General features: G+C 51.3%; 9 protein-coding genes across 9 annotated transcripts; 5 read left to right on the forward strand and 4 right to left on the reverse strand.

The window, feature by feature from the left end:
* Nucleotides 1–393: 393 nt before the first annotated feature.
* Nucleotides 394–3,910, reverse strand: AYO20_05702 (hypothetical protein; the record flags this gene model as incomplete). Its single annotated transcript, XM_022643995.1, has 3 exons — nucleotides 394–3,537; nucleotides 3,601–3,691; nucleotides 3,744–3,910. The coding sequence occupies 3 exons, from the start codon at nucleotides 3,908–3,910 to the stop codon at nucleotides 394–396; spliced, it is 3,402 nt and encodes a 1,133-aa protein (XP_022499999.1).
* A 777-nt stretch (nucleotides 3,911–4,687) lies between these two features.
* On the forward strand, nucleotides 4,688–6,149 carry AYO20_05703 (hypothetical protein; the record flags this gene model as incomplete). The annotated part of the gene is made up of 3 exons (XM_022643996.1): nucleotides 4,688–5,122; nucleotides 5,183–5,354; nucleotides 5,410–6,149. 3 exons carry the CDS (start codon nucleotides 4,688–4,690, stop codon nucleotides 6,147–6,149), a joined length of 1,347 nt encoding a protein of 448 aa, XP_022500000.1.
* A 208-nt stretch (nucleotides 6,150–6,357) lies between these two features.
* AYO20_05704 (hypothetical protein) lies at nucleotides 6,358–7,668 on the forward strand (the record flags this gene model as incomplete). The annotated part of the gene is made up of 3 exons (XM_022643997.1): nucleotides 6,358–6,577; nucleotides 6,630–6,935; nucleotides 7,019–7,668. The coding sequence occupies 3 exons, from the start codon at nucleotides 6,358–6,360 to the stop codon at nucleotides 7,666–7,668; spliced, it is 1,176 nt and encodes a 391-aa protein (XP_022500001.1).
* Nucleotides 7,669–8,226: 558 nt separating this feature from the next.
* AYO20_05705 (hypothetical protein) lies at nucleotides 8,227–9,381 on the forward strand (the record flags this gene model as incomplete). The annotated part of the gene is made up of 1 exon (XM_022643998.1): nucleotides 8,227–9,381. One exon carries the CDS (start codon nucleotides 8,227–8,229, stop codon nucleotides 9,379–9,381), a length of 1,155 nt encoding a protein of 384 aa, XP_022500002.1.
* Nucleotides 9,382–10,548: 1,167 nt separating this feature from the next.
* Nucleotides 10,549–13,762, forward strand: AYO20_05706 (Pro-apoptotic serine protease nma111; the record flags this gene model as incomplete). The annotated part of the gene is made up of 3 exons (XM_022643999.1): nucleotides 10,549–10,959; nucleotides 11,028–13,526; nucleotides 13,580–13,762. 3 exons carry the CDS (start codon nucleotides 10,549–10,551, stop codon nucleotides 13,760–13,762), a joined length of 3,093 nt encoding a protein of 1,030 aa, XP_022500003.1.
* Nucleotides 13,763–14,918: 1,156 nt separating this feature from the next.
* Nucleotides 14,919–16,326, forward strand: AYO20_05707 (hypothetical protein; the record flags this gene model as incomplete). The annotated part of the gene is made up of 7 exons (XM_022644000.1): nucleotides 14,919–15,000; nucleotides 15,124–15,183; nucleotides 15,240–15,356; nucleotides 15,408–15,439; nucleotides 15,495–15,612; nucleotides 15,667–15,863; nucleotides 15,913–16,326. The coding sequence occupies 7 exons, from the start codon at nucleotides 14,919–14,921 to the stop codon at nucleotides 16,324–16,326; spliced, it is 1,020 nt and encodes a 339-aa protein (XP_022500004.1).
* A 1,136-nt stretch (nucleotides 16,327–17,462) lies between these two features.
* On the reverse strand, nucleotides 17,463–19,186 carry AYO20_05708 (hypothetical protein; the record flags this gene model as incomplete). The annotated part of the gene is made up of 3 exons (XM_022644001.1): nucleotides 17,463–17,843; nucleotides 17,896–19,065; nucleotides 19,130–19,186. 3 exons carry the CDS (start codon nucleotides 19,184–19,186, stop codon nucleotides 17,463–17,465), a joined length of 1,608 nt encoding a protein of 535 aa, XP_022500005.1.
* A 1,142-nt stretch (nucleotides 19,187–20,328) lies between these two features.
* Nucleotides 20,329–23,816, reverse strand: AYO20_05709 (hypothetical protein; the record flags this gene model as incomplete). Its single annotated transcript, XM_022644002.1, has 2 exons — nucleotides 20,329–21,238; nucleotides 21,289–23,816. 2 exons carry the CDS (start codon nucleotides 23,814–23,816, stop codon nucleotides 20,329–20,331), a joined length of 3,438 nt encoding a protein of 1,145 aa, XP_022500006.1.
* A 1,595-nt stretch (nucleotides 23,817–25,411) lies between these two features.
* AYO20_05710 (hypothetical protein) lies at nucleotides 25,412–25,881 on the reverse strand (the record flags this gene model as incomplete). The annotated part of the gene is made up of 2 exons (XM_022644003.1): nucleotides 25,412–25,780; nucleotides 25,858–25,881. 2 exons carry the CDS (start codon nucleotides 25,879–25,881, stop codon nucleotides 25,412–25,414), a joined length of 393 nt encoding a protein of 130 aa, XP_022500007.1.
* Nucleotides 25,882–26,360: the final 479 nt, after the last annotated feature.

Consider the following 26,360-nt stretch of genomic DNA (forward strand, 5'->3'; position numbering starts at 1 on the left):
CGCGGGCAGAAACATTGCCGATGGACGCAGTCGTTAGAAAGTAATGGGTATTATCTAGCCTTAGAGCAAAGGGCCCAGGGAGAAAACCCTCATACGGGAATTGTCTCCAAAAAAAAAGGAAGCCAGATCTCGACTTGGCAAGAGTGAGATACAGCGATAGAGAGAACCCAGCTAGAGAATCCATGGCGGCAGATACCGCAATCCAATCATTTAATGGACTGAGTGTCTATACTTGATTTCAGTATTGATTCGCTTTGCTCAACAGGTCCGCCGGTCAAAGTCCAGAGTACAGTATGCCACCACCGACATAGCCCTGGCCTGCAAAAAAAAGCCACCAATTCATGAAACATCAAATCCTACTCAGGGCAACATTGCTCTCAACCTAGGATCCCTTCAGTTGCCGTATCTCCAACCACCTTCTAATCTCATTCGCTCTCGCTGTTCTCGATCTGCTCTGACCTCTTCCAGTGTCAGACCATCGCCGCTCAGTGCCCAGTTGGCGCTGCTTGTCCGGTCTCTGAGCCGTTTCAATCTGTCCTTATTACCCTTGGAGAATATCTCTTCTATTTTCAATGGTGCAATGGGCCCAAAAACTGCATCGCCATCCATACCCTCCTGCCGGATGAGCTGTTCGGTGAGATGGCCCGGTGTCGCCCAGTCAGGAATAGGGAATGCATTGCCGTCATCGTCTGAGTCTTCATCCTCCGAGTCAGTTGGAATCTCGGGGAGGTGAATGGCCTCCCCATTAGGATACTGTGGTGATGACTTGACTGTTTGGATCGTCTTCTGTTGCATGATTGACACAGGAGTTTTTGTTTGCGCTGGTTGGTTAGGGGCATCTGCAAAGGGAATCTTTCCTCCCGTGGCATATTGTTGCATCTGTGGGGGCGCGGCTCGACTGGGAGGCTGAGGGAATTGGCCCACGTACGTTGACGATTGGACTTGCGTATAGGTGCTATGATTGAAGATTGATGGCTTCTTCCCAAGTTGTGACTGCCGGATGGGTGCACCAGAAACAACAGGACGCGGAAGAGTTTCAACCACGGTTTCTTCTTCAGTCTTCCGCCTCTTTGTGTCACCTTGGGATGTGAGAACGCCGTACTTTGAGTTTTGGGGACGTACTGTGCCCTGTTCTTCCTCCAATGGCCGCTTCGCAGGTTTCGCGGGATTGGTAGGCAGCGGATGGTTGAGCAATGAACGACCTGTAGTTTGACCCCCAAGACGTGAGGACGGCCTTATCTGAGAAGCTTCGTTCGCAGCACGCTCCAACCGTTGCTGCTCGGCCTTTCTTGCCGCATCTTGACGTTTACGCTCGATGGCTTGCTGCTGAGCCTGTCGCTTCGCTTGTTCTGCTGCCACTCGTTCACGTTCACGCTTCTCTGCCTCTGCTCGTTGCCTCTGCTCTTGCCTTCGCGCCTCTTCCTGTTGAGCTGCTCGCTTACGCTCCAATTCTCGCTTCTGTTCAAGCTTTCTCTGTGCCTCTCGTTCGTCCTGCTCTTTTTTGCGTTCTGCTGCAAGCAATGCCCTGGGCTTCGGAGGCGCGTGGACCGATGATTTCATGTTCGTGATTGTTGATGATTGCAATGAAGCAGTGCTGGCCTTCTTATTCAACCCTGGGCGCTTAGGCTCTGCAGCCAGGGTCTCCTGAGCGTTCGGAGCCGCTTGAGACGTATTGGCCGGCATTCGTTGAGAGAGAGTTCCAACCCGGATGGATACTGGCGCAGGTTTAGCCTTGTTGATCGGATGGTCTTTTCCGAGTCTAATCGGCCTGGTTGGTCTTGCTGCCGATTCAATCGGTTCATGCTGCTCAACCGTTAGGTGTTTTGGGCTTGAAGGCTGGCATTGGTCGGAGTCCTTTTTCGCCTTTTGTTCACGCGCGAGCGTTTGCTCTGCAACTTTTCTTCTCTCTTCTTCTCGGGCCCTCTCCAGTTGCTCATCCATTCGCTGCTTCAAGTGTGCTTCTTTTTCCTTTCGTCTCTCTTCTCTTTCTCTCTCGGTGGAACTGCGGGTTTTTCTCGCCTCTTTTGGAGGATTTGCAGGTAAAGGTTTATCTTCAATGAGCGCGTTCAAGTTAGGGTACATTCCAGGCATTGCATTCGATGCCACCTTGAGAGCATGTGGAGACAAAGTTTCCAACTTGGCTGCGGCTGAGACACTTGCGCTGCTGGTGAACAGACCTTTGGCGGTCTTCATTATGGATTGCAACTTCGACTTCGAAGCACTCAGATCGAGATATCGCCTCGGCGAACCCTGCGGAGTTGTTATTCCTTGAGTTGGATTCGACACCGATATGGATTTCGCGGGGCTTGGCGGAGGTGCCATGGATGCCTTTGCAGGTGAAGCCAGGGTAGCAGTTGACGCAGATTTCGTGTGCCCAAAGCCTGGCATTGTCTTACCAGGACCGGGTGACGTGCGTGCAGGAGACCTCATGCGTTCGTCGTGCGCGATCAGTTCGGGAGCCCGAAGATCGAATTCCTCCTCAGAATCTGATTCCACAGCTGGGGCATTCCTCGAGGGACATGACATGGCGCCTTCTGGACCATTCAGGGGCTTGATCCAGTCGTCATCATCGTCATTAACGACCTGCGTCGGTTTTTCATTCTGCAATTTCTGACGCTGTTCGTCCAGTTGCTTCACATCTGGCAGGACGACAGTAGAATGGATAGATTTGGACGGTCGTGGCGCAGCAACTCTTCCAAGCATGTCGATCTTTTCATGCAGTCTTTGCGTGGAGAATTTGGAGTGGTCTTTGGTGACTTGGTTTTCGCACTCGGAGTCATCATGGCCCAAGATCTGCACATTCGAGTCAGTTTCGTCGTCTGCGTCGTCCATTTCAACGTCTTTGTCGTCATCACGTGATGGGTGTTGTACATTCTGACTCGAAGGAACAGCTGGTCGTATCCCATATGCACTTGATGGTGGTCGATGAGCCTGGTCGACATGACTTGTCCGGGAGATTCTTGTCCCAATACTTGATTTCAGTGGCTCTCGTGCCGGCAGTGAGGCAAATGTTAGACTGCTCTTCCTCACCAAAGGTCTTTCAGGAGTCGACTCATCGGAAGGGGAGCCAATGTCATCCAGGTCGGGATGTATTTCTGCTTGCGACTCATTTTTTGCAACGGTGCTTTCAACTGGATGAGCATCCAGAGACACACTCTCAGATGCACTTCCCTTCGTAGCACCCTCTAGTCCTGTCATCTTCGTTGTTTGGTCTTCTTTTGCCGAATGAAACGATCCTTCCGTAGTACGATGTCCTTCGTCCATGGCATCCTCGACGTTATGCTCTGAAGTCGGTACAGTATTGTCAGAGATTTCTTCACGTGCAGCTCCTAGTACATTTCTCGAATAAGGATCTATGCCAATGTCCACATCGTCCTGGCTTGCGGTGTGGTACCCAGAGTCGGTCTGTGATTTGAGGGGTTGTTGTTCCGTGTGGTCAGGATCGGTCGAGATTTCAAAACGTAGTCTGGGTTGATCAGGCCTTTTCTGAGGACTTTGCCTAGGTAAGGGCTTTGATGAGAAGACGTCGCTCAAAGGCTAGGGACAGGCATTAGTTTGTTGTCGCATGTGGTAGTGGGGGTTTGGATTGCATCAGCTTACTATTCGAGCGTCTTGAGCGTTTCGTTTTCTTGCAGTACGAGGAGTTTTCCCTCGAAGCTTTCCAGGTGTCTTAAAGATGTTGGCAACATCACTATTTCTGGTCAGAAACCTCGCAGACATAGCAGTTCATGAGTTAGACATACAGATGACTCTTATTGAATATCTCCGCCATATGCTCGTTGAGCCATTCGAGCTGGTGCTGGGCTGGAAATATGACTTCTTCCTTCTCATTTTGTAGGAGATTAAGAGCATTCTCTTTCTCAGCAGCGATCCAGGACACTGAACCCACTGCTGCACCTTTGTTGGCCATTGTGCTCGGAGATGTCGACGCGCAGATAAACACGATAAATGGCTGGATGGGTTAGCTTTAAGGCTCTTGTAAAAGTATCTCCCTGGGTTTGAAGAAGTGCATTGTTGTTGTGGCAAGATAGTGGACTATCAGGAGCCAGTTATGAGGGTGAGAAGTCGAGTTCAATGAAGCTGCATGTGGGAATCATTCCGTATGTTTTGGTTAGAGCTGCATTGGTCTTAGCGCGGAGCACGTGGTCACGTGCTTTGTATGGCACTGTCGTGTCATAACTCTGGAACAAGTTTATTAGTGTGTTTCACTACACCTCCAAAAGAACATTTCTTTTTCTTTCTGATTTTTGCGATCGTACCTAATCAGCTATACTCTCTAGGCTAAACTGTGTTATCGATTAATTACAATCGAGAACACTAATAGTGGAACACGGCGATGTAGTGGTGGCTGCACATGATGATGCCGACAGTACGGCGAAACCCCTGACAGCATGCCCCTGTTTCCGAGATACTCCGTATTTACCGTCTCGAAAACTAAGATAGTATTTTCGAGACACCCACGAGAGGCTAGCGATTGGCTCGGTGCGTTACACTCGAAGCAAGGCGCTCCACACCTTCAGAGCTTACTTGGAGACGGGCAGCGATCTCGGAGTTGTCTCCAACCGGGACCGTCTTCATATTAAAATAATTACATCGCTCATTCCTCTCCAACTAGCGTTGATCGACTCTACAGATTCCACCTCCGTCGCCCTGGAATTGAAGCTCCCTCCGCTTCTTGATCGCCACAATGCCTGCAAGGCAGTGTCTTAATCGGCTGTCGCGACAGCTTACATCGAAGTCACAGTCGGCTGTCTCCTCACAACCTCGGTTGTGGCAACAAGCACTTGCCCACGATGGAAGAAGGTATTTCTCTGCAACTAGGAAAAGCAGTATCATGGAGACAAGCTGTTTCACCGAGGAACAATTGACCGTGCGTGAGGCTATTCAAAAGATCTGTGCTCGATTCCCGAACGACTACTGGCAGCAACATGACCAAACTGAGACCGATCCCAAGGAATTGCATGCCGCACTGGCGGCTGATGGTTGGCTTGGTATTGCACTTCCGGAAGAATTTGGCGGCGCAGGACTGGGCATTTCCGAAGCGACCATGATGCTGCAGACAATATCTCAATCCGGTGCAGGCATGGCAGGTGCTCAATCCATTCATGCCAATGTCTATGCGGTTAGCTGATTCTCCTGATCCCTATAATTGTCGGAAATTAGTCACTGACTGGTCCAACAGACGCAACCACTGGCCAAGTTTGGAAATAAAGATCAACTACAATCTACAATCCCGAACATTATCAGCGGCAAATGGAGAGTGTGCTTTGGTGTGACTGAGCCAAACACTGGGCTGGACACGTTGAGGTTAAAGACAACCGCCACCCGGAAGGGGGACAAATACATCATCACCGGTAAGTAGTCACCAAGATCTTTCCATAGCGGAAGGGATATTTATAGTCGCCACAGGACAAAAGATCTGGATCACGTGCGCACAGGTCGCTTCGAAGATGATCCTCCTAGCCCGGACAACCCCCTTGGAAGAGGTGAAGAGGCCGAGCGAGGGGCTGTCCATGTTCTGTATCGATATTGATAGATCCAACCCTGCCCTGGAACTCAAAAAAATAAAGAAGATGGGCGGACGAGCTGTTGACGCCAATGAGGTCTTTTTTGATCACTATGAGGTGCCAGAGAACACTCTCATTGGAGAAGAGGGTCAAGGATTCAAGATCATCCTGCATGGAATGAATGCAGAAAGGTGTCTCCTTGCGGGAGAAGCGCTTGGACTTGGTTATGCAGCGGTCGAGAAGGCTGCACAGTATGCCAGAGAGAGAGTTGTCTTTGGCAGACCCATTGGGAAGAACCAGGCCATTGCACATCCTCTGGCTGACGCCTACATGAACCTGGAAGCGGCCAAATTAGCAGCGTATCATGCTGCTCGGTTATATGATCGGAGCAGAACGGATACCACCATCAGCCCCCATGCGGTGGGAGTCGCATGCAACAGCGCAAAATATTTGGCGGCCGAGGCAGCATTCAAGGCTTGTGAGAGAGCGGTCATGAGCCACGGTGGTATGGGCTATGCCATGGAATACGACGTGGAGAGATACATGAGGGAAATCTTTGTTCCAAGGATCGCTCCGATCAGTCGAGAGATGATTCTGAACTTTGTGAGCGAAAAGGTCCTGGAGCTACCTAGGAGTTATTGAAAAAAACCTCTATCCATATGTATAAAGTTGTGTCGGTTCAGGTCACTGATAGGTAATAAATGGATTTCCGGTGTTAAGAGATTTTGGGGAGAGATGAATTTAATTTCGAGATCAGGTTGTTTTCCCCGCACCAATATTTTCTGTTCAGGCACCCAGGTCTCGCCTCTTAGATTCCTAGTGACTGCGACCATTCATCCTATGCCCGAACATGTCGCGGATAGAAGAGCTTCCAGATGACTTTGATGAGCATGTCAGTCTCAATGATGCGCCCAAGATCCTGCCCTCAATCGAGGAGCTGTACGATCAGCACATCTCGGCGTCTGGTCCCTCACAAAACCAGATGTCTTCCAAGAGCTTCGAAGAAATCGTGCAGGATATGAGCAAAACCCCGCTCTTTATGAACAGTCTTGACGAAGCGACTAACGACGGTACGCTTAAACCTACGGCTGCTCAGGCAATTGGCTGAGCAATGGTGTGCAGATGGAGAGAATATAATGCTCGAGGCCATCAAAGCCCTGCAAAACGAGGGAACAAAAGCGGAAGTGGCACAAGGATTTAAAGAGCGTGGGAACGAAATGGTCGCGGAGAAGAAATGGAAGGATGCCAAAGAGTTCTACACCAAAGGGCTTGCAGTCCTAACAGCCAAGGACGAAGATAAGTGGGACAAGCCTGAAGACGAGACCGCAGAAGAGAAGCTTCGAGTCCTGCTTCACGAACAACTACTTGTCAATCGAGCCCGGTGTAATCTGGAATTGAGTAGGGATGCTCTAACGTTTACAGTGGAAGGTATGCTAACTGATCAGAAAACTACCGGTCAACCATCCAAGACAGTGCTGCTGCACTACGTATTAACCCTGCGAACATCAAAGCGTATTATAGGTCGGCCTCCGCCCTGCTCGCTCTGGACAAAGTTCTCGAAGCACTGGATGTGGCATCTCGTGGATTCAAACTCGATCCAACCAATACAGCTTTGAAGAAACTGTTGGACCAGATCAGAAGCCGGATGGCAGTCAAAGAGGCAGAAGACCGCCGGCGCTTAGCAGAGCTGAGAAGGAAACAACAGGAGAAGGCAACGTTAGACGCGGCGTTGAAGGCGCGAAAGATCGTTGTCCGTGGATCTAAAAACCCTCCGAACTTGGAAGACGCGACCATTCGGTTATCGCCAGATCCGCTATCGCCCAAAAGTCTGCTAGAATTCCCAGTAATGTTGCTCTATCCGATGCATAACCAGACCGATCTCATCAAGGCCTGGGCCGAGAAAGATGCCATAACACATCACCTGAGCTACATACTACCCTTGCCGTGGGATAGCAAGAACGAATACAAATTGTCGACAGTAGACTGCTACATGGATACCATCAGCGGTGGGCTCATGAAGGTCGGTAAGAAGCTGACTTTGCTGGAGGCACTCTCCAATGGGAAGACTGAGGTGGTGGACGGGCTGGTTAGGATTTATGTGGTGCCAGTGTCACTTGCACCTCAATGGATAGAAGAGATGAAGAAGAAAAAGGGCAAATAGAGACAAGTACAACGTGGACCTGGCTGTAGGATCTGTTCACCTGTGCTGTTCTCAGCACTTAACACATAGCCGCACCCTCCGAGGTGGTTTGCCAAGGGAACGGGGTGCAAGGCAAAGGGAAAGGCAAAGGCAAAGAAAGCCCATGGCCTTGGAAGCCTTCTTTCTCACCTTTAGTCCCAATCGTTCTCGCTCGTCCACCCACACCATCACTGATCATCTAGGTACAAGCACCTATCTGACCAACCCTGTATCAGCCTCCTCCCGTCCCAAAATCCCGGCTCCCACCACCATAGTGCTTGACCCCTGTCAAAGACCCTCTTTGCCACGGACCGAATGACGCCTGGCGCACGCTTTTAGCCTGTTCCGGCGACAGGATTTTTGGCGTCAGTTGGCGGCGACCAGCCGCTACCCGCTGCAGCGCCACCCTGCCTTAGTCAAAACACACACACCGCATCAACCCACGTTTGCTTCAAGGCTACGCTACGCTTCGCATCTTCACAAATTCATTAGTTAGCTCATGGGCCCAATCAAACGACTGCTAGCACTTCCAGCAAAGCCATGAACAACCCCGCCTTACCCTTCTATGATTCCCAAAATCCAGGGCCGTACGCTTTCAGCAATCCCCAGCCCAATGTCGGCTACGCCATCCCTCCCGGAACTCCCTTTGATCATGCCCAGACTCCATTTCAGCCGGGCATGATCCCAAATCAGATCCAGAGGCCCTTATCCCACCCTCATCAGGCCCAGCAACCTGTTCCTCACCATCTCTACCAACAACATCTCGGCCAGATCGGTACGGCGCCGCGTCCGGAGAGTCGATCCAGCTACAGCCCGCAGGCCAAAGGTCAGAATCTTCTCCCTGACCGTGGACTTGGACAGAGTACTCACTACCAGGCAGGGCATCCTTCCAATGGGCAAACTCCTGTCCCCGTCCCAGTGAATCAAGGAGCCAACCTAACGTCCAGTCCTACCCAGTTACAGACTGTAACAACTTCAGCTCATCCCTTACCGCCTGCCTCTGCGCCCACGTCACTGGACATGAACATGGCAGCAAACATGGCCCTGGCGGGCCAATCGAGTTCCACATTGGCTCAACAAGCCCAAATTCACAATGCGACACAAGTCGCTCGTGCTGCTCCGCCCCAGCAGCATCCACAACAACAGCACCACACAAGCGCTGGTGCGGCCATCTCAGCGCAGTCTGCTGCGAGGGAGCGAGCACGAGTCTCGGTGTTGCTGGAGATCAATACCCATTTGCTGCAGGAAGTTGTGTCGTTACAGGCCCAGGGAAAGGCGGGAATCACGTCTAACCAGGGACAACAATCACCTACCTCGCCCACCTCGGCAACAGATGCGGCCAACACCATCACCAATAGCCCAGGAGAGCCACCAAAATCGGCAGGAGGGACACCTCAGTCAAAGCCACCATCACAAGAATATGCAGAATGCATGCGGCGACTGCAGGCCAATCTATCCTACTTGGCCGCGATTGCGGATGCCAAAAAGAAGGCCAATGGAGCCCTGCCTTCGGGACCAGCAATTATGATTCCCCCACCTCATTTGCCGCAGGTAAATGAGCTGTATAAAAGGTTGAACGCTCTGTTCCCAGAGGCAAGCCACTCGGCTATCAACAAAGCAATGGCGCAAGCCGCCGCGCAAAACCCGAACACTGGTCCCAAATCGCAAATACCGTTCACTTCTGCGCAAGGCTGAGTGTGCGCGGTTTGACGCCGGGACACTGCTAGAACCGTCAAACTTCCAATGAAGTTGCGTCCACCCTCGAACGGCTCGCTTGATGAAACTCCTCAAGCCCGTATATGTTCGTTGAAGGAATAACGTTCAGCGGATCATGTGGAACACGTCTCACGGCTAACATTTTTGTTTTCAGAAGATATGATATAATTGGAGCACGTTGGGCCCCAAAGCTCACGCTACAGACCCGTCAAACTGGTTATATTCCAGGCTTGGTGAACCCCTTTGCAGTGGCGCTCAAATACAATAAGCCGCGGCTGCCTGCCAGAAATATCTTGAGGTTTCGGTACCACTTCAGCGGGTGGTCGCGGTCGTGCGAAAACGACGAATCTTCCAGCCTATACAACAGAGAAAGCCTTGCGGCATTCAGAAAGGGAGGGGCTCAGAATAGGATGCTATGTAGATTATACTTGCGGTATTTGGAACCATTTACTGGCTCAATGTGATACTCTCAATGATTGAAGTCGTTTCAGGTGCAGCAATGACCTTTGGTATCTCCTTGTGATATTGGATTACTCAGGAGGTTGACGATGACAATTCAATTCACTTTCTCATGTAGTCATGTTCGTCAGTCAGTCCTCGCTAACGGAAAACCTGTAACGAGAGTCGAGGCTCAGTCACAAGGCGCCAAGAGTCGACGGTGGAGGGGAGTTGCCGCATTTGTTCCTGCCTGAGGCTCGAGGCATTATTATTTCCAGCGCAGCTCAGCCTTGTCTTGGTCGGAATCAACACTGCATTGCTTTTACTGGCGACGTTAAAGTAGTTGTTGCTTCTGGAGCATCTGTTGACCTTTGTGGACTGTATTTCATAACCTGGATGATATCCAGGATCTGCCCCAACCTCTCTAGGGCATCTTCTACTTTCAATCGGGTTTGCGATATTTCTGCATCGAACTTTTCTCCCAGTGCCGTCTTCACAACCCTCTTACGCGCCCAACCCCTCAGGACATCCTGTCAACCTTTTACATCCATACATAATCCCTCCGCTCACCCCAGGATACCGTCGGAAGGTACCGCTGCATACTTCCGATCTGCAACATCCCTACTGCATACCCGCCTCCGACGCCTCCAAAATCCTTTGGCAACATCACAGCGTTCTCGCCCTTTCTCTGCCTCTGCTCTTTCCGATATGTCTGCCAATGGCGAACTGAGACTGAAGAGAAGGACAAGCCCCACGTCGGCGTTGGAGAGACCCAAGAAACAACTGAAGCCGGAAAATGGAGTGCCTACCCCCGGAAACGCTACTCCTCAAAATGGCTCTGTCTACGATATCGAGGCCGACTCGACCTCAGTCCCCATCATCAATCCCGTTCCTGCCGCAGGCGATTCACCGGAATGGCAGGCTACTATAGAGCGAGTCATTAAGAGTGTGGTGTCCATTCACTTCTGCCAGACGTGCTCTTTTGACACCGACTTGTCCCTTTCTTCCCAAGCTACGGGGTTCGTGGTTGACGCCGAAAATGGCTACATCATGACCAATCGCCATGTCGTCTGTGCCGGTCCGTTTTGGGGTTATTGCGTGTTTGACAACCATGAAGAGGTGGGTTACCGTTTGCTCACCCCGGGTGCCTGCCAATTTGACCGACTGCTGACAATAACCTCACCTAGTGCGACGTGAAACCTGTCTATCGCGACCCTGTCCACGATTTTGGCATCCTGAAATTCGATCCTAAAGCTATCAAGTATATGAATGTCCAAGCACTCAAACTACAGCCGGAGTCGGCAAGAGTGGGCGTGGAAATAAGGGTAGTCGGCAACGACGCTGGTGAGAAGCTCAGCATTCTCTCGGGTGTTATCAGTCGGCTCGATCGCAATGCTCCAGAGTATGGGGAAGGCTATAGTGACTTCAACACCAACTATATCCAAGCTGCTGCCGCCGCTACAGGCGGAAGCTCCGGCAGTCCCGTGGTCAATTTAAATGGACATGCGGTTGCTTTACAGGCAGGCGGCCGTATCGATGGTGCCGCCACTGATTACTTCCTACCGCTTGACCGTCCCTTACGTGCGCTTCAATGCCTTCAACGAGGAGAGCCAATCAACCGAGGGACGATCCAAACCCAATGGATGCTGAAACCCTTTGACGACTGCCGAAGGTTAGGTTTGACACCTAACTGGGAATCAGCAGTCCGAAAAGTCCATCCGAAAGAGAACAGTATGCTTGTCGCCGAGATTGTACTACCTGAAGGACCTGCCGATAACAAGATCCAGGAAGGGGATGTTTTGATCAAGGTCAACGGGGAGTTATTGACGTCCTTTGTCAAACTTGACGCTATTCTTGACTCCAGCGTTGGTGGCAAGGTCGACCTCTTGTTTCAGCGCGGGGGCGAAGATCATGAAGTGACACTGGCGGTGGAAGATCTTCATGCAATTACCCCAGACCGATTTGTCACCGTGGCTGGCGGAAGCTTTCACAATTTGTCCTATCAGCAAGCTCGATTATACGCCATCGCCTGTAAAGGGCTGTATGTGTGTGAAGCTGCCGGCTCGTTCAAACTCGATAGTGCTCTTTCTGGGTGGATCATTGACACAGTGGACCAGAAACCGACACCCGACCTTGACACCTTCATTGAGGTTATGAAAACCATTCCTGACCGATCTCGAATCGTCATTTCATACCGACATATTAGGGATCTTCATACTCGGGCCACTACGATCGTCCATATCGATCGACATTGGCATCCAAAAATGAGGTTGTCCGTGCGAAATGATGAGACAGGACTCTGGGATTTCAAGGACCTTGGAAAGGCGCTGCCCTCAATACCACAAGTGCCAAAGTCGGCAGATTTCATCCAGCTGGACGGCGTCAATCTGCCTGCTGCTGCCGAAATCATTCGATCCTTTCTTAAGATCACATGTTACATGCCCGTTAAAATTGATGGGTACCCTCAAGCACGGAGAACGGGTTTTGGACTGGTGATTGACGCCGAGAAAGGCCTGGTGGTGGTGTCCCGAGCCACAGTTCCATACGACCTGTGTGACATTACTGTGACGGTTGCCGATTCGATACAAATCGAGGGGAAGGTTGTGTTCCTTCACCCGTTGACCAACTACACCGTGATTCAATACGATCCCTCACTGGTACACGCACCGGTGCAAACTGCGAAGCTATCTACCGAGATGATCAAGCAAGGCGCCGACACGATCTTCGTGGGCTTCAACCAGAACCATAGAGCCGTCGTTGCGAAAACGACGGTCACGGACATTACAGCGGTCGGGATACCTGCAAATGCAGCGGCTCCCAGGTATCGAGCGGTCAACCTCGACGCCATTACCATCGATACGGGTTTATCTTCTCAGTGTGCATCTGGCGTACTGATGAGCGCGGACGGCACAGTGCAAGCTCTGTGGCTCACCTACATGGGGGAGAGAAGCCAAGGCAGTCATCGAGACACGGAATACCATCTCGGCTTGGCTACGAGCATGATCAAGCCAGTCATCGACCAGATCCGATCCGGCATCATACCCAAACTTCGGATTCTAAATATGGAGTCCTATGTGGTTCAGATGTCGCAGTGTCGGATCATGGGGGTCTCAGAAGAATGGATCTCGAAAGTGGCCAAGGCCAATCCATCACGACATCAGTTGTTCATTGTCAGGAAAGTGGACTGTGGTCCAGCCAACGGACCTAATGATGGACAATTACTACAAGAAGGCGACATTATCTTAACTCTCAATGACCAACTCATTACCCGGGTCAGTGATTTCGATATCATGTATGACAAGGAATGGCTCGATGCGCTCGTCGTTCGGAAGGGCAAGGAGATTCGCCTTCGCGTCCCGACTGTGCCTACAGAAGACTTGGAGACCTCACGGGCAGTCATCTTCTGCGGAGCGGTCCTTCAAAAGCCACATCACGCCGTCCGACAGCAGATCAGCAAGCTTCATTCGGAGATCTACGTCAGTGCTAGGAGTCGCGGGTCGCCAGCCTATCAATATGGGCTAGCACCTACCAATTTTGTGACTCATGTGAACGGAGTGAAGACCCCGGACCTGGATGCATTCGTCAAAGAAGTCAACAAGATTGATGACAACACGTACTTCCGGTTGAGGGCAATGACATTTGACAACGTGCCATGGGTGGTGACGATGAAAAAGAATGATCACTATGTAAGTTACCGGGATGCAATGGCAGTCTTGATCGATACTAACGATCTCAACAGTTCCCAATGTCAGAGTATGTCAAAGACCCTACCAAGGCCAACGGGTGGAAAGTGATCTCCTACGGTTCCCGAGGTCGCAAAACAAAGGGCGAAGACGGAGCGCCCTTGACATCAGATTCAATGAGCGCGGAAGATGACGGCTTGAGCGAGGGAGAAGAGGGCCCAGATAGAGGCGAATATTAGAGGCTAAGCGATCTAGAGTCGTCTTAGAATGTCATTCTTAGGCCCGTCACCTGGGGGACAACTCCAGTGTAAATCCTTAGAGAGACACGATATGAAAAGTGGGTTGACTCGAGGCAATTGAGGACCGCTGAAAATAGGAGACGGGAGCTCGAAAGCCTGATGCGGACGCAAGGCTGGAAAGGCTGTGTGTACAAAATGATGCCAAGCCACGGGATTATCACATGTCAAAACCTGCACAATCCTCATTACCCCCATTGGTACGGAGTACCGTTCTCCAAACTCGTAGTATGTAATCGGATCGCCGGCCAAAATAAAGTGAAACCATCGGTGGTCGGTTGGCATCAACCAACGCGGAATGAGTAAACCAGGTTATTTTGAGGACAGACGGGAAAAGATGAGATGGAGCTTGTCAAGATCATCAGATGGGAGGAATCGCAGAACACTACTTGTAAGCCCAGGGCCAGAAAATTCATGAGATGCGACAGAGAACAGAGGAACAAATATTATTTGATTGATTGTTTATGCGCTAAGGCGGGAGGTGGACTGATGTGCATATCTGTACAAAGTACGAATACTGGAGGGAGAGCACGCGACCATCTCGACCACTGGTATCACTTGGTGTCGAGGATAGCAATGGAAGGAGGCAGAAAGCAGGGAATGAGGTCAACCCCCCCAGAACCCCCTCAGGGCTGCCTAGGACGAATAGTCGCAGGCCCAAAGGGAAAAGGTTCCAGTGGTGCCAGGGCTGTTGCGTCAGAGTGGCCCAGGTGCCGCTTCCACCCAACAGGCGGGCGTTGGTGATGCAGGTGCCAGGGATGGAGTCGATCAAAATGAAACCGCCTGCAGCTCCCGCAGGTTTTCCCAGAGATCACCACAAACTGACGTCCCACACATCAACCTGTCAACTCTCACAAACAGAACACCTCGTCCTCTTCAAAATTCATCCTTTGGCCTGCTGCAAACTGCTTCCTTAATTCATCCATCCTCATATCTCATCACTTTACTGCTGCCCGTCTCCCAAAAGTCAGTCGACGACCCTATCCCATTACCACACCTCCTAGTCTGCGTTACTTCCGACTTCCTCCTTTGCACACCTTCCTAACAGATGTCTGCTGAAGGCTACGATCAATCCTCAGAGCTACCTACACATACCGACATGTCTACCGCGGACGATTCTACCCCTGCTCCCACCACCAATGGGACCAGTGAACCCACCCTGAAAGATGCCTTTGTCAACAGTAAGGTATGCAAGATACTACTATACGTCACACTCTTGTCCAAACAAGCCAAAGATAGCTAATATCTCATGACCAGGATTTGACTTGAGCCGATGCCTCCTTCGCCCACTAACAGATTGCCAGACGCCGCCTCAGCGGTCAACACTGTGACAGAACACCCCATCACTCAAAATGTTGTCAATGGTAAACTTGCTGGTGTTAAATAACAGAAAAGGTGCCCCTAGCTGATTCCTCAATAGGTCCCGTGGCAACCTCCGTCAAGGACCAAGCTGCGTTCACGAAGTCCGAATTCAGCGATCTTGCCAGCTCTCGACAACCTCCTTCGTACACTGCTGCCAACGATACTACTTTGACGCGTAGGCCAAAATCGTTGTCCTTGAAAAATCACTCAGCTAACTTCGTGTCAGACTACCATTCCTTTTTCTACACTTTGTTGAGCGTAAGTGCCTCTGATATTTCTCGGATGAAAATTGTGGCTAACTGATATGTTCCAGTGGAAGAACAAGCGAGCCACCGGGATCACGTTTGCCTCCGTTGTTGCCTTCATCTTCGCTTGCCGCTACCTGCCCATCATTCGATATGTGATCAAGATTACTTGGATGACACTTGGTGGTATGTCTAAACAATTGTGCGGTTGGGACGGGGCTTTGCTAACTTTGGATACAGTCGTCACGCTCGCAGAGGGCTCGAGCAAGGCGTTGATGGGCTCTAGTGTGGCCGGTACTCTCCGACCCCGACGGTACTACAAGATTCCCAAGGAGACCCTCGAAGCTTCCCTCGACGACCTAGAAAACCTGATCAACTTTTTCGTCATCGAGATCCAACGCATCGTCTTCGCCGAGAACGTCCCTGTAACTGCAGCTGTAAGTTGGGCCAGGCTTAGATGGAAACATGTGATGCTGACCGTTCCAGGCTTTCTTGACTGCATTCTTGACCTACTATCTCATCAAAATCGTCCCTTTCTGGGGTATGGCATTGATTGCCAGCTGCGCCCTCTTCCTCGGTCCCTTGATCTACATCGAGAACAAGGAATTCATCGATTCTCAACTCGAGCACGCCGGAAATGTCATTGGCCAACAGACGACCCAGATCCGCGACTTGACCGCTCAACACACTAGCAAGGGTCTCGACACGATGAAGCAATACACTGGGACATATGCGGCCAAAGCTCAAGAGATGGTCGGGGGCGCCCGTCAGAGGATCCCTTCTCCGACCACTGGTAAGGCTCCAGTGAAGGAGGGTGATTTCCCCTCGGCACCCAAGACAGACCTCCCAGATGCCTCCAACAACATGCTGCACCGCCAGGCTGAACCCCTCAGCTCCTGAAGGAAGGGTATTATTGCAGCAGCATGACGGTATGATTGCGTAGTGCTGCGGCCGATTTCGTTTGGGTAGCAAAATCATGGTGCACACTGAAATATGACAAGTGGAATGAGAGGGTAACGAGCACATGGGGAAAATCCCCTCCAAAATTGACAATCTGGTGCTGTCTTGAAGGGCGAATATGGATGTTTTGTTGGCCCAACCTTGGGCGATTCTCTCTTATTGGGGCTGTAGAAGCATAGCAGCCCAGCACAGAGAAGCCAAGGATGATGAAATAAAGGTGATGGGTGTTTTCTTGTACTGTATGATAGAGTCCAAGTATGATTTGGAATTCCGATTAGCATGCTTATTGACCCCGCCTGCGTTCATATTGCTTCTGACTGGTGAGAGAGAAGTTTCCTGGCATCTTTGCTCTATGGAAGCACACAGTCAGTGGGAGTGGACATAGATAGTATTCCCCTCCGCTAGCAATATGCAGGTCTATCAGAAGCATTTTCCGGTGTGCTCCGTACCAGTGATGCCTTGACAGAGGCTTACTTTCTCTTTCGGGGAGAACGGCGATGGAAAAGCAGATGTCAAACATTGTATGTGTGTATGTGTGTATCTACCCAAGTATTGGAGACATATAGACATATAGACAAATAGACTATAGATATCGCCAAAAGCACGAGGTATATAGGAATGTATATATCGACGGTCTCCTACGCATAGCTCCAGCTCAACCGAATAACCATGATGATTGATCGACGACCAAAAGACCTATATGGGAGCCAGGAAATACATAAGAGGCACACAGCTAACGCAGGCGCAAGATCTCAATCCTGTGGACCCAATTCCAAGGTCCTGGCGTCGTGCTGGTTTTGACGAGTCGGTTGTCGAGACTTGGGCGACTAGGGTTGCTTTGGCTGGGGAGAAACTCTGACTCCCTCACTCTTTGTCTCTGTGACCTATCTCGACACCTGTTGAATGTCACTCGATAGAGCGCATCTTTCCTCCCTAGCCTCCACGGTAATGCCCTGGCCTCTGCATTCCATTCCTCCATCTCTTCCACGATTGCTTGAGCTGCCTCGATCGTCATGCTCACTGCATGACCAATTTCCTGTCAACTCTGGCGTCCTTGGTCTCTGCTCTGCTTAAACCTATAGCCTTGCTCTTTCTCGGTCGTCCTTGACAACGACACCTCTCTTTCCGGTCTTGGCCATGTCCCGCAATACTCTCCTGAGGATCTTCCCGCTGGGGCTCTTTGGGATCTCGTCGACAAACTCAATCTCGGTGATCCACTTATGCCGCACTTTCTTCTCCTGGACGTATTTGATGATCTTCTTGCCAGTGGCTTGTAGGTCGCCCGATTTCTTGGATGCTTTGAGCACAACGTAGGCCTTGGGTCGCTCGCCCGAATAGTCATCGGAGATTCCGAGCACGGCGACATCTTCGACGTCTTCGTGCCCAAGGAGAAGATCTTCGAGCTCAGCAGGCGCAACGCCGATCCCCTTCACCTTGATCATCTCCTTCAACCGATCCTGGGACACCCCGTCAGCCTAAATCGAAACGACAATGATGTTCAGTACTTACTGTGATCGTGATCAGCCCTTCTTCGTCGATGGTCCCGATATCGCCGGTATGCAAGAATCCATCCTGATCAAATGTCTCCCGGGTGGCTTTCGGATTATTTAGATAGCCCATAACAACCTGTGGACCTCGCGCCCAGATCTCCCCCGGTTCGTTCAGTCCGCATTCCCGTCCTGTATCCGGGTCGACGATCTTCACCTCCGTAGACGCGACAATTGTGCCTACCCGGAACGCATATTTATAGTCATACTTCTCGGGTGGGTGTGCAGTAATACACGAACATGACTCAGTCATGCCGTAGCCTTGCTTGAAGCCCGTCCCGGGGAAGCGTCTCTTGAGGAGTTCGAGGATCTCTGGGCTTACGGGAGCAGCGCCTGAACTGAAGCGGCGTAGAGAGCTAAGGTCGTACTTTGCGAGAGTCTTTTCGTCGCGAACCAGCCGGATAATAATCGGTGGGACAAGAAGCATTTCCTCGAGTTTGTAGTCTTGGACGGTTTGCAGTGTAGCCTCCATGGTGAATGCCGGCAACATGTAGACATTAGCGTTGAGGAGGATAGGTAGATGCATCTGATGCACAAGACCCGTGATGTGGAAGAGAGGCAACACGGCAAGAATACGTCGTAAGGTTGCCGGCGTGATCTGGCGAATTTGGAGACACTGAGCAATGACATTTGAATGTGCAATCATGACAGCCTTCGGCAAGCCAGTGGTACCGGAGCTGAAGGACAGGAAGCCACAAACGTCCTTGTTCTTCTTGCCAGGTGGGAGACGGAACTGTTCGACCTGTCCCTCTGGGCCGTGTGAGCGACCCATCTCCAGCAGCTCCTTCATGGTTGTGAAACCCTCCATTTGCCCCTCGAGCAGAAACACTCTGCTCTGGGGGATTCCCGCATTCTTGGCCGCGGCAGCCGCCACCTCCATGGAGCTCGGTACCGTGAACAAGAATTTGGCCTCTGCAGTCTTCAAGGCGTACGTCATTTCCTCGATGTTGTAGGCCGGGGAGGCACCGCTGATAACGCCTCCAGCGCGCAACACGCCAAACATCGCGCACGGGTACCACACAGTATTGGGAGAGAAGAGAGCAACAGTCTGGCCTTGCAGGAGGCCGTAATTCTTCGCGAGGGCGGTGGAAAGGTGGATAGTGTGCTGTCTAAGGTCGACATAGCTGAGGTGCTGTATGCGAATAGATCAGCCATGCCGTCACTGAGGCGGATGTGGGAGGTAACACGCGCATTACCTCTTTTGTGGCAGCATTTGTGAAGCCCTGGATGTCTTCCGGCTTGTAGTGCCGCATTGGACTATATTCGGAATCGAAGAGCCAGGTCCATACGGGTAGATGCCATGGCACTAGATGTAGGAAGACGGGTGTGTTAGCTCAAAGATCAAGCAGAGAATGGGGGGTAGCAAGACGGGGAGGACAAACAATCAATTGGCGGCTGCAGCGATTTAAAGATAGGCATCGTGACTGTCCTTTGTGAGCAGTTCGTTGGAGGGTAGCTGGCTCGCTGGGTAGTTGGGTGGTAGTACGGTGTGAGGGAGGAGCGCAGCGGTTGATTTAAAAAGCAAGGTCGATCACCACGAAGATAGAAACAGGTAGATAATAGACTTGGGAAAAAATTGTTCAGACCGATCGACTGATTGGCAGCGGAGGCACGAGGTACAGCTTCCCATCAACCCAGCCTTAGTCCATGGTTTGTGAATGATTGTCCTGACTCGAACATTGTAAGCATCCACGCATCCACGCATCCAAAGGTAGACAGCCTCGGTTATAATCCAAGTGCGGAGAATCACTACCAGCTTTCCAGAAGTAGCCAGCACCCAAACACCGGCGAGAAGGTCACACAGTTGTCCGTGGCACTGGAAAGTTGGGGGTCAGTGGGGCTGGATGGGGTCGTGGGGGTAGGAACAGGCAGGGGACAGGCTGAAAATGGAAAAGAACCGCAGCACCTGAGGCCACTGCACCTGCGCCTCTTGGATATGTGCCGAATAGCTGGTACGGAGAACACACAATCACGAAAGTGCTGGTAGATATCTACGAGTCCTATTGTTCCGTCTCGAGTACCGAGGTCCTAAGAGATCCGAGATCTGACGGTGCACTGATCTTGTTTTGCTAGCGAAATCAATCTCCATGTCCAGCCTCCAACCATATGTCCAGAACCAGAAACCATGTATCTGCGCCGAATCCCAATCCAACCTCTGTACCGAGTACATGACCATGTCGATCCACCCGACGGTTATTTCCTTTGGTTCGTATCTGGATATCCATGGCGCCTCCCATATTCTGTATTCTGTCCACCCAAGCTGTCTTAAAATGTGTTTCTTCCGTCGAGCCCATAATCCGTGACCCTAATGCTCTTTGCTCGTAATCATCTCTCCAAAGGAAGCGAAGTAATTGCTGGTTGTCGAAAGATGGTGGTGGGCCTTCACACCAAAGCATCAACCACCCAACATGCGGAAATTCTCCACTCCCAAGGTCGGCGTCTCTACCAGACTGTCTCGTGGAACACCTTCCTGTTTGCGTCTGCCATAGAAGCTGCGACATTCGTTCAGCACCTGGTTCCACTCCGCTAGTGATCGGCCGCTGTATCGTGCCGTGCTCATTTCATGGTCCCTTGGCTTTAGTGGCTTCACTTCCATTGCTCTGGCTCGAACTCGATCGTCACTGCTCATCGCGCTGCCTCTGCTGCTGCCGCTGCCCGGACCGCTACCAGTGCTGTTACTAGTATTGCTGCCGGCACTTTCCGAGCTCTGTCGAGCAGTGAGGATACTTCGGGCATTGGGCGGAAGCTGAGGCGCTGTCAGTACCCGGTTCTTGCTCTCCATGCTTGTGCGCCCTGGCAGGAGTTCCAGGGAGAATTTGAATGAAAATGCCTGATGGGGAGGCGTAGCTGGTCGCTTGGGTGCAAGGATGGCGTTGTTTGGCCCCGGACTATCATTGGCAGGGGTGACACTGTGTTCTTCGGGGCTGCCGGGCGGTGTTACTTCTCCTGGCCGGTTGTTCCCTGGTGTGCCAAAGACATTGAGACCCCGGAACAGACTCCACCGCTTTCTGTTCCCTTGAGCTGGAGAATCTGCCGTGGGGATTGTGCTAAGAACTGAAGAATGGTTTTGATAGGGCGAGCTCTGAGTGACAATCGCGGGGGGCAAATATCTTTCAAAATGTGTCTTGGACGGGGTCATAATAGGCTGGCTGTCGGTGCGGATGATGAGGAGGACACGGCTAGGTGCAGGCGAACAAGGCGCTGACGATGGTGCCACAACCCCTCGCATCTCCGCTTCCGCAGCGAGATATTGATAATTGGCCCAACACTTATTCAATCTCGCTGCTAATGTCTGCAAAATTTCCCTGCCGTGGAGTCAGTGATTATTTCAAAACCAAGTCCGTCTCCGACTTACAAGTCCAGGTCCGACACGTGCTCGTCGTAACGTGCGACCTTCCAGCAGAGAAGGCGATAGAAGTAATGCCGGACCATAGGTGACCAGTGGCAAAATAGCTTTTCGAATGTGTTCCGGTCCAGCAAACATTCTAGAACCAACTGGCGCTTCCGTCCTTCATTATGTATTAGAATGGACCAAGTACTGTACAAAAATGCAATCGACCGTATCTGGGTTAGGGTGGTTTGACTGTGCAACATCCGATTGCAGACCTCTAGCCAGAAAGGCCAGTCGAGTACTGGGGTATCAAGGTATGACTGGTGGTAGCGGAACATGATGGGAAGAACTTCCTCCATAAAATCACAAATCACAAAACATGCGTCGTTATTGTACAAGGAGATTTGGACAGTGGCTGCCTTGGTGACACTGTCAAATGAGGACAAAAAGAGGTTGCGTAGAAGCGAATGTTCAGGAGCCAGATCTCCCATGACATCCCGCAGCAACATAATCAAGCGGTTCTCCGCTATCGAGCGAGTTGCATTTGCGATTGTCATCGGCAGCGGAGCCAAGGCATCTGGGTTGTCCAGATGAGGTCCAGTACCAGTGGCATAGCTTTCGACTCCAAGTTGACCGGCTTGTCGGTAGATCGTCGTCTCCAAAATGAGCAACATTTGCGCGCAGACCGGGACCAGACCAGGAACAGCTGCGCGGTCTTTCAACGAAATCTCTTCCGTCAGAAACTCGGAGGCCAGAAGGTGGTACTGCTTGGTGAAGACAAAAAACAGGTCACTGTTGTGACCAGACCATCTCGCGACCCATGGTTGATACCAATTAATCCTTTCCGAACCTGCGGGAACTGGTCCGCGTTGCTGAATTCGGCGTGAAAATGTTGCTTGAGATCCCACACATAGACTGCGGACTGACGGCGGAAAATTCCTTGCCAATGCACTGGATACCAAGTCAAGCTTCTCTCCATTCTCAACGCCGAATTGTCTGAATACACGTCTCAGAGCGCGTGAAGGCAGATTCCACAACCTAATCAGCATCTCGCCCACACCGGGACAGAAGAAAAAGGCATAAGCACATGCTTTTCCGGCAAAGGTGACGAGACTTTGGGGAGCAGTACGTAGCGACAAGATGCTAGTCACAAACTCCATCTGAGAAAGTAAGTTCTGGACAAAAGTGTTGCGCACATTTTGGTGGATAGAATCGACCAAAAAGTCTGCTTCTTCCGATTCGAGAGAATTCGTCGACTTTGACTTAGGAATTGAGTGGCGTAGGGGACTTTCTCCCAGAACAGAAGCGAAGCCTGGTATCCTCCATTCTGGCCTCACCATAATCCTGGTTGCAGACTCCAGGAATGCAGGCCTGTCCGTACCAGAGATCGACTGGTTATTTGCTCCGTGAAGCATCTCCAGCAATGCGGTCCACCATTTATTGAGAATAACTACTCGTCGATCCAGATCCTCGGCTCGCAGACATTTATGGGACGGGTGGTGTTCGTACTTGACAAGAAACGGGATCAGAGTTAATCGAAGCACTTTGGCCTTCTGAAGGCTCGTTTTTGCTTGAAATCCACTGTACTCGCCATCCAGAGTCCTGAAAGCAGTCCATAGAGGATCCTTCCTCCGTGGTGCCTCAGCGTTGAGAGCCGCCAAGCGATCAGCGGATAGTGAAGATGGCAGAGGGGGGACCTTATTCAGCGAAAGTCTCGATTGTGACCTTTCGTTCGACATAAAGCTCCGCAAAGAAGTTGTCGAAGAGTTTCTTGACATACGTCTCATATTCGGGTCACTTTTGCTCTTTGGTTGTATGATGGAAAGTGGCCTGTGCACAGGGCTAGGGACCGGACCACGTCGGTCAATACTTTGACCTTGTATAGCATCCTCTAATTTGGATTCGAGTTCTTCGGGAGACGTCCGTAGCGGAGGACTTGATGCCACCGGCTCCGGGACTGTAACGGAGTTCGCAGCATGGGCAAGTTTTCGCTTACTGGGTGACCAACTTCGCTTTCTCTCTGGAGTATTGCTTTCTTGTCGAGAGGGAGATGAAGGTCTTGAAGAAGAGCCAACCCATGATTTCCGCGCAATGGTTCGAAGAGTTCCTGCGACAGAGCGGCCGAGGCTCTTTGGCTGTCCATCTCTATCGCCGTTGGTGTTGCTCGATTCCCGCGGCTGCGGCTCGTCGTCATCGGGAGAGAGGGAGAAGCGAGCGCCAGCTAGCATTTTCCTCTTCGCTTTTCTGGAAACACGTCGGAAGAGTTCCAAATTTGCTGAATGCATACTGTCATTGACCTTGACTTTAGGATCGGAGGGGAGGGAAATGATGTGTTCGGAGAAGGTACGTTTGATTGTGGAAGAGTCGGAGTGCTCGGTATCTAACGCAGGCAGGTAGGTGAAACTGGCTGAGCGTACGAAGTTCCTCGGAGGATCAGGTTGAAAGGACTCTGGAGAAGACACTGTCGTGCCCGAGTGAATTGGCAGGGGACTCATGGCATGAATTGGGAGGACGGGCAGAATCTGCCCTTCGACGTGCGCAGCAACGGCCATGATGTCGTCGTGTCCAAACTTCACAAACTATAAGCCCCGCGTGTCGTTTTGCTCACGCCAATGCCAAAGATGTGAACCCTTCCCTACTCCTCGCCATCAGGCACAAATCAACAGAGAAAGAACATCGACATGAGCCGAGACGGACAGTAGATTCAGCCAGCCGGAAGGAGCCGATCGATGGACGCAAATGAAGGGGTTGGGGGAGTGATAGGCACACTGGGGGAGTGTCTGATATACAAGAATTCCGAAAGCCAAAGAACAAAAGAGGGAGAAGAATCAGAGGATTGGTAAGTACATTAACGAAGGACAATAAGAATAGAGAGAAAGGCAAAGGATGGACGACGAAGCAAGCAAGCAAGGAGCAGTATCAGTTCAAACAGTGGAAATCAAGAGTGTCCCAGTCCTTCAGGCTCAGGGTGCACGTTTTGGAGGTCGCAGGTGGAGGATTAGACTCAGTGGAGCGCCTTTAGGGCGTCGGGCGCTTGCGAATGGTTGTCCGATGAGCCTTGGGTGAGCCTGAAGAGAGACAGTCGGCATCATCAACCCCCGACGGGCCTGGACTTCAAACCAACTATGGTCCCCGCTTGTATGGTCCTGTTCTCGCTTGCTCGGCGCCTGTCCAGAAACAGCACAGCAAAACTGGGTTATCATACAGGTTGACGCCAATAGTGCCTATCGCATCATCGTCGCAGGAACATGTACTCTGCTTTTTCCGTCTGATGTATATCCACTCTTTGAAGATCAATGATACCGTTGTTCAGGTGCGGATATTATCCTATCCTGGCTGAAGGGATCATGCCAGATGGAGCGTACGCATGCCCCTTGGGACCTGAGGATTGGAGGGTGTCGTGGGCACTCCGTGACTCTCCGCTTTTGTGGCATACCTCGTACCGCTGGTTTGCCCATTGGCCTGGATATTACTCACGGAAATGCTTACACCGCAGCTGTTCAATCGGCCTGCCTTATCGTCACCGAGGATTACGTAGATATGAAGCACCCTTACCCAGCCGCTACTGCGGCCTCTATCTCCTGCAAGTGGTCTTTACCCTGGACTGTCAGATTTTGTGGGGTACAATTGAAGGGTTTCTCAGATCATGGCCTGCGGACCTGGAAATGGAGGGTGAGAGGGACCTGGATGCGCACGCTTTCAGTCTGTTGCGCGGCGCACCTTGGCAATGCATGGACAGACTTGGCGTATCACGTCAAAAGCCTCGTCTGAGGCAGCTGGTAGAAAATATCCGCATCAGAAGCATGGTCACGAAGAGGCGTAACATAGATGGGACTCGTGCTTAGAGGCCGGGAGACGGGGATGCCACGGCACACATCGATCTCACAAGGCGTTCCACTGCCCAAAGTCAACCGGTTTTAGAAATCTGGTCAATCCTTCCGAGGCTCGGGCTCACTTCAAAATTCTGGATATGCAATTCTTTTGCGGACATGGTGAGTGATAGGGCTGAGATGCTGCGTAGCATCTTTGTTCGTTGTGCAGGAGAACAGGATTGACCACTCTCTTGGAAACCGAGAAGCACCAGATGTTTTATGTCATGTTCTGACTGATTGTACAATCCATTTTATCTTGGTTCTTTCCAGCGATATCAATGGTGTGCTGGTTCATCCTCCTCCTCAATGTCCTCGAAAAAGTCTTCTTCTGGTTGTGTCTCGCCAGGCGCAGCTTGTCCTTCGATCTCCACGACTTGATCCTCGTATTCCTTCATCTCGCTTGCCAGATTGGTCTCTTCTGGTGACTTGGGCACGGCGGGAGGTGTGAATTTGTGAACCTGCCCCTCAGCATCTGAGGCTTTCTGTGGCGGGGGTTTATACGCTCGTAATTCTTTGAGGTACAAATCTTGAATCAAGTCCGCTGCTTTTTCATGAGTAGGTTTCTCGAAATGGGAGAGAAAATGTACTGACGCATCCTTGAAACTGGGGCAGCGACGAAGCTTCGGCGAGAAGCTGGGAGCGTTCTGGAGCTCAACCGAGCGAAGACACGTGTCTGGATACCTTGTCAACAGCAGCAGGGACAAATGAATGTAAAACTTACGCTGGCCCTGAGAGACTGCGCCATTGCTGATGTTTGATAAAGGTATAAGAGGTTCCTCTCGCTGGACAAAGAAGCTCTTTGTCGAGCACGAAGGAAAGAGTAGCTCCGAGAATAGAGTCTAACCGTTTTTGGACTAAGCACTCGAGCAATCTGTTTTTAGTGTCACGTGATCTAGGCTAGCCGCCTGCCACTTCACTAGGTAGGCTGACATACCTTCTGATTTCCAACCTGCGCCTCACCTTGACATTTCTACCACCTTCTCTCCACCATCTCGCCATCTACATATCGCAGACGCCGTCAACCCTGCCTCTGTCGCCGTTCATCTATCACAGAACGCATCTTTGACGATCTTGCGCAACTTAGAACGATCCACTGACGACGACTTTTCGTGTTCAGAAACCCTCCGGCTTTCACGACTCACGAGACCTTCACTGGTTGAACGGTCACAGTCAGAACCTCGTTTCGTTGACGCCTGCGCTTATTCAAACACCCTGCGATAACTA

Source organism: Fonsecaea nubica (genome assembly GCF_001646965.1).
Source record: "Fonsecaea nubica strain CBS 269.64 chromosome Unknown Scaff34, whole genome shotgun sequence".
In the NCBI taxonomy this organism is placed as follows: Eukaryota; Fungi; Ascomycota; class Eurotiomycetes; order Chaetothyriales; family Herpotrichiellaceae; genus Fonsecaea; species Fonsecaea nubica.